Genomic DNA, 11,559 nt, shown 5'->3' with positions numbered 1-11,559 from the left:
CAAACAAACACTGCTTCTACATCCTCATTTGGAATAAATGCCTCCCTGGAATAAACAACAACCAGAGGCATTTATTTTTTATTGAATAAACTCCCCCTCCCCAAAATGACTTTAAACAAATCTGATGTAAGCAATGTCATTATCAACATATTTCATTAATGTTCTAATCCAGTAGAATTACATTTTTTGTAACCTGGTTGGGATGAATCAGTCTTTATGATTATGCATTAATGTTTTGGCGGTAATGATGTGTTGTAGTTCCACATTTACAATGAAATTAAGGGTCCTTTATTTGAGCCCATTTTACACACACAAAAAAAAGGCTCCATCGAATAAACGCACCCCTCAAAAACAATAAATACCTGAGGCGTTTATTCAAATAAATATGGTATTTGGTAAAGGTACATCATCTTTAATTTCATTGGCAGATCTGTATTAACATCAGATTATTCTGAAGTTGAAATACTTCGAAAATTATGATAGTTCAGAAAATGTTAAGTGAAGAAAATAATTCACATGACTAAAAAAAAACTTTTGATTTATAATTGCCAGGGATCGGTGCAAACGATTTCGCCAAAAGTTCCACAACCTTAGGTTGACTGCCCTTTTTGAAAAGACTTTAGAGAACATGAGAGATGCTGTTGTTACCAGGGCAACACCAGATGATGTCAAGTTTGAAGTTAAACCCTCAAAATGGTATGTACTATTTTTATATTTGCCATTTCATTCATCTGTGTTTTTGTGAAAATTCTTGTTCCAATCAAGTTAAAATGCTTGCCTCTAAGTCCCAGGGTCTTAGGTTCAAACCCTTCGAACACCTGGATTCTATTTTGTGTGACTAAAAATAATTCTATGGCCTTAGCCTGTCCAGACTACCAAATTTTATTTGACAAAAAACTGTTGCATGCCCATATATAGTCATGATGTGCCTATATATGGTCATGATGTGATGTCATCATGACAATAAGTAGACATGTCGCATTAACAGGGATTTAGTGTTTAATGCATCAAAGATTATTCCCCATCCTGTTAGTGAATCACTCGCTGTTGGATGAAGTTTTATAATAACTGTAAAAAGAATAAAAACATTGTTATATATATTGATTTGTAATTAAATTAAATTAATTATTTATAAATATTGTAAGCATTACCAGTATAAAAAAATTAATTTGATTTTGAATTGGCATTCATAGGCCTCTCTGTTGGTCCCTGCAACTACTATTATTTTGTGTTTCTATGCAGGACCCAGAGAAGGAAGAGTATTATTTCAAAACACAGTTCTGTGTTCCCAGTTAAAAAAAAAAAAATTATATCATATTGATTTTTGGCTCAAAAAATGAAGTGAAATGCCACATTATTTTAAAGGTACACCGACCTAATCTGCGACGTTGAATTCACTGTTGGCAAAGACGACCCGAATGCGGATCTTCTTCTGCATAAATTATCTAGATTCTCGCTGGAGGATAGCAAATCGATTTCTAATGCCAAGGTAATTAGTAAACTATCTACTGTTGCCAGGCATCTCTTGAAAGGTCAGATCTACTGCACCATCTACAGTATGTGCAGGAATGTGCATAGAGTAGTTATGGTTTATGGATAATTGATTTCATGGTGTATAGATGCAATTTGGAAGTAATTATAGGCCTACCTGATAAAAAGCATGAGAATAAACTTGGTACAGCATAGCCCATCCAGTAGGACATGACGACAATACCATGATATTAAATCAATAGTTAGAGAAAACTAGGAAGACTACATAAGAACTGATATATATGTAAAGGCCACTAAATACCTTTACTGAGGTTGGTAATTTGAAACAGCTTTTCAACATAGTAAAGTGCTACAGTATAGAGTAAATTTATAAATACATTATGATTTATAGCTACTGTAAAACATTGCTGACAATGATAGAGGATAAAAAAAATGTCTGAAAAACTGACTTCCAGTATGCTGCCCTCTTGTGGCTACTTCCCCTTCATTGACAGTTTTCTTATCATTTTTATCTTTTCCATTCCAGGAAAAGCTGTGTTTGCTGGTTATGTCCATTCCAGCTGTCGATCTCCTAACAGTTGCTATGCAACAGGCCATCCGGTTCATTCTCGAGAAAATCCTAGATGGACTACCAACAGCGTTTCCATCATGGCTCCGTCACAGGAACCTGCCACTTATCGATATTGTTACCACATAATATATTAAATTATAAACGAAATCACTGTATGTGCAATAAAAACAAATATTAAAGTATTATTTTTAATACAAAACTTGTACAAATTATGTGCAATAAAAATAAATAAAAATATAGTATTATTTAATAAAAACTGTACCAAATAAACAAATAAGTATGCTGAATAAAATACAAACGATAACAGAATAGTGCACACAAGTTTTCATTTGTTTGATTCAGTAGAATCATGATTTTTATTTCATATCTGTTATATTACCTGTAATGTAGGATAGACCTACTTACCAGATAAACACTCAATTCAAACTTATAATACTATGTCAACACTGAATGCAACAAACCGATTACTTCCATTAATATCAACTTAACATTATAGTTAGTTAGTTATAAAAATTTGGTTTCAATGTTAATGGTGCTGTAAAACCGGGTCCTCAAACCGACAGCCAATGAATGCATCTCCGCTGTCTATGAGCGCTTGATGATGCAAAGCCATCTGGTGATTGTGAGTGAGAGTCTGCTTCTTGTGCTGCCCGATATCCATCGGAGCAGTGAGTACCAAACTTAAAACAGTAACTAACTTTTTAAAATTCAGGTAGAGTTGTAAGAAAAATAAAATCAAACCAGAAAAGGTGCACTTGTTCTTAAAATAGTCCATAAATTTCTAATACATTTTCATTGTGCCAATCAAGATTGAGACAGATTTTGATTCTACAATATATGGAAACATTTTTTGCTGGTATCAATACTGAAACACTTCAGAAGTTAATACGTACTATAAAATAGGGTGAAATGAAATTGTCAGGTAGTGCAAGAATGGGAAATTTATACAAGTTTTTTTGTCCTTTATCCACAATGCTATGGACAATTATATTTTTTTTTTATCGATTCTGATAAGAAACAGTTACTGCTTACTGTACACTAAAAAAAGCCAATCTACATGAAATAACATACCACCTGTATAATTATGACCTAGATAATCAGCTATAAGTTATTAAAACATGTTACTATACTATTTTTTAACAGTTTTGCAATGAGCAATAAAAACAGCTGCTATAGGGTGATTGTCGCTTATTACTCGACACTGTAAATAACACACAGTTGCTATGTTGCTCTAAAAAGCCATCAGGTGCGTTACTTCAGCAAAAAACAAAAACAAACCAATGATGCTTTTTAAACTACAGTAGTATAAAAACCCACAATTTCAACATTACTCTATCTTCATACAAATCTGAATTAAGCCTAGAAACTTATTACTGTATTGCCAAATAGATTTGCAACTAGCTTACAGTTTGTGCGAATGTCCAAATGCTATTACGAACATTTTAATGTCACAGAACAATGATTTTGATAAAATTGAAGGTGGATTTTGGAAGTATAAAGATTCTGTGATAAAATCTGGAGAATCAACAAAAATTAAAATAAATCAATGAAATGCTCATTAAAAGAATCCAATTAGTAACTGCAGACCAAAACAGTACTGCGAAAATCTTTAAAACTGATCATGAGCAAATGTGCTGTAAAGGCTACGCATGGAATTAAGGAATACCTGTAGAACTGTAAAGTTATAGTGTAAGGGACTGTTTTTATGCGTATAGCGAGAAAAAAACTTTTTAGTTTTGATTTTTAATTGAAAAAAAAGAAACTGATACTTACGGTTAAATTTACCATGATTCACAGATTGTTGCTAGCAAGCAGATATCTGTTTAAATCTGCCTTTATTAAATTGTTTATCCTAGAAAAGGAGCAATTTAAGTGTTTCAGTGGTCTTTTACAGATGCTTTATGGTACATGTGTTGAAAATTACTGCCTGCTGCAGAAAACTACAATTTGCAGAATTTTCACTTCAGGGGTCCTAAAGTTGGAAGAAGTGAATCCCAGGAGATACTGTAGCAAGGGCCTCAAGGAAGGACTTTCACACATGGGGGGTGTAGTCACCTCAGCCTCACCTTCGTTGAGGCAAGAAATTATGGCACATCTAGATGGCCGGAAATGCCACTCTCAGACTAAGAATTTGAGGGTCTGGGCCGGCTCTCCTCTCTTGAATCCGCCACTGATCTGGTTAATGAGCTTTTTAAACACATTTAATTTTAATTTGCTATAGCACATAGTATTCACCCATCGGAACTGATTCCGTAAGACCGTTATTAACAAAGCCGGGAAAACATGCAGATATTATATTTGCGGGAGATTCTTGCTTGCTTGCGGGAGGCCATCATGATTTCCGTGAAGACTCCTGTGAGCTCCAGGAGACTTGGGACCCCTGTCACTTTGCCTTATATGACAAGCAAGCAGTAACAATACTTTTTTTTTTCAAATCAACAATAGCATCTTCAGGCAATTTTTAAAGGCAAATACTGGCTCCTTCTGGTCCGTAAAACTTTTAAAATAATTGCTTATCATATACAATCCTACAATGTACCAACAAATGTCTATAGGGATGTACACACAAAGATCATATAAAAAGCAATAATTATCTATAGTATAATATATATTTTTGACAAATCATTATGTAATACAAGGAAATCACTCACAAAATGCAGCCCTATAATGTATGTGTAAAGGTTTTTTTAAGAAGTTCATATGATGCGTTTATAATTCCCCACGAGATTAGCGCACGGCTGAAGTTCAAATGAACACCGTAAAACAACCGGTGCATTCTTTTTCCACGTTCATAATAAATGTTCCAGAATGTCTGACGAAATGAGACAAATTCACCGCCAACCTTCACCATCATTCGTGTCTTAACCACATTTATAGGGTACCAAACAGTGCTGATGGTTGCGCCAAGAACAGCGCCGCTTAAAAAGTCGTTTACAATGTCACCAGTCTGTGTCTGAGCTTCTGGTAGTAAATTTTTCAGCTCGTGTCGAAATCCGAAGAAAACTGCATTACTTGGACCGTTTCGTAAAAGTATCGGGGTTAGTCCGCGGTACAGTTCTTTAATTCCATATGCGGTATACAGCTCTTTGAAAACGTGCATTGTGTTTCGGAACTGCCCCTGTCGGTTATCTTGAAGAACAGTTTGGACACGTTCAAACGGCACAAGGATTGCTTCAGAAGTACCTGCACACACAAAAAGGCAATGTTTCTTAAACCAATTAATAATGTGTCTACATAAATAATATCATTCTACAGTTGAACTTGCCTAAGTCGAATCCACGAAAACACAACAACATGTAAACATGTAAAATAATTTTGGCTTAGAAATTATTCGAGTTAGGATTTGATGTATTTTTGGTTTCAATATACATAAAGGAATACAATATTACAAAAATTCCATTAGAAAAGCTTAGATAAAACCATACTGTCAATATTTTGAAACAAAATTGTTTCTTGTCTGTGGGCTAGTAAAATCTCTAGTCAACTAGCCTCGTTACCAAAAAAAGTAAAATCAAGCCCTTTTTACAGAAAAAATATCCTACATAAAAATTTACAGTATCGTTACTGTAGCTAAACAATACATTTTACATCCAAATCATTGAAACAGGATATTTAACAATGATTTAGTAAAACATCAAAAAGCTACAATAATAAATATATATAAATTATGAATATATTTGAATTTAGTACCAATTAAGTAAGCTATTCTATTTATATTCCAATTAGAATACATGAATAAGTTTATTGCATGAATTGTTTATTATTAAATACTAAAAATTATATTCATATAAAAATTCAATGGATGCAAACACAATTTTAATGAAATGGATTGTTGCTATATATTATACATTGCACATACATGAATAAATAATTATGAATATCTGGAATGCAAAAGCTCAAATTCTAATACAGTACAGTTGCCGTATTCAGGGGGTGATGCTACAGTGTTTCTTGAATCTTTCTTTAACACAAATGGCTATAACAGTTAAATATAACAACTTAATTTACAAACATAATGGTACTGCAGTACCCGCTGGTACTTTGGGATTGGATATAACACTAGTCATTAAGCGCAAGCTCCAGTGGTTTAGTGGTTATAACACCAGGCTAGTTAATCTAGAGGTCGTGTGTTCGATTCCCACCTGAATAGCTTGGGAATGCACAGAGTATTCCATACAACACATCAGGTAGGGCAAAAGCATCACTCAACATACAGTACTTAATATGAAAATAACTGATATATAAAATATCTTTTGACTTTCAACTTAATATAGATGTATATTCTGAATGTCACATCTGACAAATACTCTTAACTGAAATCTAATTTTTTTCTTGTGTTTCAGTGTGCTTGTTTGGATATTGGCCCTAGATGGCACTTGTAGCAATAAAAGAAATTTTAATTGAAATAAGACAATAAAATAAAGGAAACAAAACAAAACTGACAGGTTGTAGAGTGTTGTCTTACCTGAGAAAACAGCTGCTATCATTTTGGCTGGTGCAAGTGGAAGGGAAGGAATCTGATGATTGATAATTTTAGTATATTGGTCATATAGTCCGAACATCAAAGCTGTTGATGTAGTTTTCTGAAGCAGAGGAGGCAACACGCCACGATATATCATTCCCGGGCCTTCCCGTAGCAACTGCGCAAAGGCTCTTTCGACCCTGATGCCGTGAAGCTGCTGCCGAAAGAGAACTTTGTTTACAGGAAATGTCATAATGATATTTATAAATGCAGCACCTCCACCGCAAATAAATTCCTGAGATTCCTGTAATCGTTCTGGCGACACAGGTTCTTGAGCTGGTTGTTCCTGTATTGCTGTGTTTTTTCCACCAGCCAACATACTTGAGTCCTGACGTAGAGACATATTTTTGTTCGTCATACCTCATTTCGCTAAGGCTGATTTTGTTGAGTAACTGTACAGTATTTTAATATCATTAATAAGGTCATCAGACTTGAAATATGTTACCTGAAAAATAATAGTGTTTTTAAAACTTTTCAAATGTTATTTTATATTTCATTTTTGAGCATACAGTAAAAGGAATACTCAGTGAACTAAATCTCTGTCAAAGGTAATCTAAAAAAACTTTACTATTTTATACCTATCAATACTATAAAAATTTTATTTACCTGCAAATGTCAATTTAAGATAGAACAAATTAAAATAGATTTTAAATACAATTGTCATACGTATACTGGAAAGCTATCCGTTCTCTGTGCGATACGACACTGTTTGCTGATTGTTACACTAAAGGATACTCGATAACATTATGATCCGCTGAACGCGCCTCGCCTATCCATGGAATTGCATTGGCCGATGGCGGATTATGTGCCTGGCTTTAAGTACCATCTCAGGCATTTGTCAACTCTTTTAAATCTGGGCCTACCTTAATTTGCGCGGAGGATATCTCAACCTAAAACCAATGCAAACTTGCACGGAAAATTGCTGGGAAAGTAGGTGTGCAGAGCCATAACTACTGACTCAATTAATGCATTGGTTGTACATCGAGAGATAGGCCCAAGGCCTAACTTTCTGCAAAAACTGTGCAGAAATCAGCCCTTATTTTCTGGAATGCACGGACGGAATTCTCTAGGCCTAGCTAGGTTCTAGCCTTGTTTGCATGCTGGGGATACAGTATATAACCGCGAGCCTGATTTTACAGTCTGATGGGCCTAGAATTATCTACAGTAGGCCTTACCAAGAAACTGATGATGCTGAATGGGAGTATTTTGGTGCATTTTTTACATTTTTAAAACAAATTAAAATAAATGATGATTAATAAATAAGCATAAAATAAAAAAATCCAGATGCAATTATAAATGAAGACTCAAAAGTATTCAATTGAGCCACGATAAGGCCGAATAAAATTAATTTGCTAGTTTCACAACCCCACCCTCATCAAATTTTTGAGTCTCATGAAAAAATTTACTATTTGCTATTTTTCAAAATACATTCATTTTTCCATGGACAATAAAATTAATGACTATCTGAAATACTGTAATGATGTCAAGCGTAAGAAGAGGTGGGACCATCAATGGCAGAAATACTTTACAAAGATTCATTTGAAATACTTCTTTAATAAGGGCAAATAGAAAAATTTATTAGATTATCACTCCTGCCCACGTCAAAAATTTGGGAAATATTGATGCGGGAATAAAAAAAAAATCTTTTAGATTAAAGATTTTTTTATACAATATTTACTATTACTAGCCAAATATAAACAGTCTCTCCCTCATCGATAAAAACAGGAGCGAAATAATCTATTGTTCCGATTAAAAAAAAAAACAAAAAAAACAAAAAAAAAAACTGCCTTTCCTCATCGATAAACAAACTGCCCTCCCTCAAAAAAAAAAAAAGAGTGGTAATCTAATAATTTTTTCTATGTGCCCTAAAAAAAATATTTTTAATATTTATCAGCCTGTTAACCATTAGTAGGTAAATTATGGGCCTACCCTCACCAGCAAAAAATAATTTCAAATCCTGGACGGATGTGAAACTAACATTACAATTAATTAACTTTATTTGGCCTAAGGCCTAGGCCTAATTAATCCGTATTCGAGGTAAGTGATTGAAACATTTGAGATGACAACGATCTTCTTGGACACTAGGCGTCGGTAGTTTTGTAGTAGCACAGCGAATTGATTCATCCTAGGATCCTAGGCTAGGCCAACACTACCTTTTCAACTTACACAATAGCGAGAGAGTTCAACTGGTTCGTCTGTGTCAGAGCGGTGGATCATACCAACTAGGATAGGCCTAACTAAGCCATGCATGCCGATATGGCAGGCCTAGGCTAGAGTAGAGCGTCTTCCAGTTATAAAAACTGACAAATAGTTAGCTGGCCTGGATTGCCAAGATTATTAAGAAGATTGTTATAAGCAGCATGCATCAACTTTACAGACTAATACTTCAGCAACAAATATTAAAATACAACATTGTAAACACTATTATCTCCACCCAATCAATAAATCCCAACTCGGACGGCCATGCATACTTTTTTCGACAAACGTTTAAAATACAGAGGGCGCTAAGTTTATTTGACCAGTGAGACCAGATTCCTTCATTATTCCGCTTGCTGTTTCTGTTGGTTTCTCTTAACCGTACCTTTAAATCACTTTTAATAATATAGATATTCCTTTGTAATATTTTGGCATGCTGGAATCATCATATCAATTATGACATTATTTTCAATGATTATTGGTTTGAACATTATGGCCGAAGATCCAACGATTGTATTTTATTCACAAAAAGAGCCACGAAATTTCTCAACCGATTTGACGTGATCCTGGGTGGATGCAGGGGAAGTGGTGGCTCTAGGATATCATTTATGGGGTGGGGGGGATAAGGTGTCCGACTGGTGGGGGGCTAAGAATTTATGGGTGTAACTATAGCGCGCAGCGTTATCTGAGGGACGAAGGCCGGAGCCGGGAATGGGTGCTTCCAAAACGAGATTTAAAAAAGAAATTGGGACTTCAGATGGTCGGAAATTGCTGAGATGGGAAAACTAGGCTTATTTATTTATTTTTTAATTTTTTTTTTGGTCCGACTGCCCGACGAGCTTTGGACGATGGGGGCGGGGGACTTGACCAACCGATGGGGGATTAAGCCCCCTGCCCCTCTGGCGCCGCCATTGTGCAGGGGGAGTGCAGACGGTGCGATCATACCCACTAAATTATTGTATTAAGAAAATAATTCTTGTATTGTTGATACGAACATAGGCCTAGTAGTAAACTTTTAAAGGCATGAGAGAGCAATTTCCGGGCACCAGGTTCATATTCTCAAAATGTTCAAACCTCAGCCCCAACATGTTTGTCGACTCCCACACACACCTAACGCCAAACCCTGCATACGCCCGTGATCTGTAATCGAAGGCTTACTTTTTACAATTGTGTTTGATGCTTTAAATATGCCTACATTGTCATGACCTATTATGTTCAGGATGGTAGCTCTTCGGACGTGCGGGGATGAGTTTGCACTAAACTGCACTTGTAATTCACGCCCCTGATGATGTCCACTCCCGTGTTGATAACGTCCGGGCCTACTTATTTTGCGGTCTAAAGGTGCATTTTTAATCAGTTTTCTTTTATTTGGTCTATTTACATTCGACATCATAACACACGTACCATAGCCCTAGTAAGGTGTGAGAGCCACTAATAAGCGCCAATTGAGTAAAGAGTTATTTCAATGTATTGATGATATATCTAGGCCCCTATGGTTAACGATCTGGATTTTTATTTTATTATTTATTTATTTTTATATTGCTCTTTAGTGAGAATGATGATGATAAATCATTACATAGGCTATGTGACAAAGTTTGAATTGTTAAATATAAAAAATGAATTGTTTAATTGCAATATAGGCCCACACATGTTAGGGTCTGCACCACAAACCGTGCATAAAAGTGCTTGCTAGATCCAGTGGAGAAGCGGCATTCAAAAACAATGAATTTGCTCCTGAACGGAATAAGAAGAAGTAAAACTTTAATGAAGTTTCAACCCGCCTTGACTACCTCAATAAAATAAAGAAAATAGGCCTATACCCAAGAAATAATATTAGGCCTAAAACAAACCGTAAATGTAGTAGTAGCTGGCCCTAGAGCTAGAGACAATGTTTGATTTCAAAGTCATTTCATGGTCGCATCCAGTAGTGGTGCCAGCGGGAGGGCTGGGAGGATTCCCTCCCTCTTGTCGGACAGGTCTGAAACCCCTGCCGTCGTCCGACGCCAGGGTGAGCGCTGGATATTAATTTAATACGGTAATAATATGGCTATTTAAGCAATGAAATACTCTCGCCCGTAGACAACCAGGGATTTTTATTCCTGGACCCTGACTGAGGCTCTTGTCGGCCCTTTTTCGGACCCGGCTCTGTCAGCACATTTCTGGAGTCAGTAGGTTTACTGGTAGGCCTACGCATCATCAACATGTGAAATTTTATTACCACCTCTCACAGTAACTAGTGTTATTAAAGATACTTTCTGTCTCTGTGATGGATTCTCAAACAATCAGGCCTAAATTGCTTTAAACGAGTTTTCCTTTGTAATCACGTCCGCTTTCAGGTCTAACAAAAGAATATATAGGGCCTATAATAATATATAGACAACAAAACTGAAAATTAAAATACAATGAAATAAGTTTGACTCAAATAAGCTCGAAACAAGCGAATTCCAGTTTGAGCGGATGGCCGGATGCGCGTCATCGGCCAGGCAATCCGAACGGTTTTTATCAATTTTAGCGAGTACCAGATGTGCGAATGACATCTTGGACAGATTTACTTCATGACTGCCTCGATACAAGCACCACTTTTTTTGTTCTTTTATATTACTGAATAACGATTTTAAATATTATGTAAATATTAATTTTACTCATGCAGCTTTCGTACGTTTTCAGGCCCGTAGCGTGACTTAATTTGTGGAAGGTTCGTTTCGTTGGAAAGTGGACCCTTTGGAAATCTTAAGGAATGCCGACTTGAAATACTTCTGGCTTGTATGATCTCCGATAC

At 35.7% G+C, this 11,559-nt stretch overlaps 2 protein-coding genes across 2 annotated transcripts in view; one reads left to right on the top strand and one right to left on the bottom strand.

Moving 5' to 3' along the window:
- LOC117117269 overlaps positions 1-2,301 on the top strand; it is a 5,183-nt gene extending 2,882 nt beyond the window's left edge. The window contains exons 3-5 of the mRNA XM_033261523.1: positions 553-696; positions 1,366-1,489; positions 2,018-2,301. Coding sequence (XP_033117414.1) covers positions 553-696; positions 1,366-1,489; positions 2,018-2,188 — 439 coding nt within the window. The 3' untranslated portion in view covers positions 2,189-2,301. The remainder of the gene's footprint in view (positions 1-552; positions 697-1,365; positions 1,490-2,017) is intronic.
- Positions 2,302-2,384: 83 nt separating this feature from the next.
- Positions 2,385-8,944, bottom strand: LOC117117267 (solute carrier family 25 member 51-like). The gene is made up of 3 exons (XM_033261521.1): positions 8,751-8,944; positions 6,528-7,029; positions 2,385-5,245 (listed from the first exon to the last, which is right to left on the bottom strand). Exons 2-3 carry the CDS (start codon positions 6,940-6,942, stop codon positions 4,725-4,727), a joined length of 936 nt encoding a protein of 311 aa, XP_033117412.1. The 5' UTR covers positions 6,943-7,029; positions 8,751-8,944; the 3' UTR covers positions 2,385-4,724.
- Positions 8,945-11,559: the final 2,615 nt, after the last annotated feature.

Source organism: Anneissia japonica, unplaced genomic scaffold (assembly GCF_011630105.1).
Source record: "Anneissia japonica isolate Jap-2015-1 unplaced genomic scaffold, ASM1163010v1 scaffold288014_len389662_cov180, whole genome shotgun sequence".
Lineage (NCBI taxonomy): Eukaryota > Metazoa > Echinodermata > Crinoidea > Comatulida > Comatulidae > Anneissia > Anneissia japonica.
The sequence above is the reverse complement of the archived record's forward strand: the minus strand, read 5'-3'. Positions and strand labels throughout refer to the sequence as shown.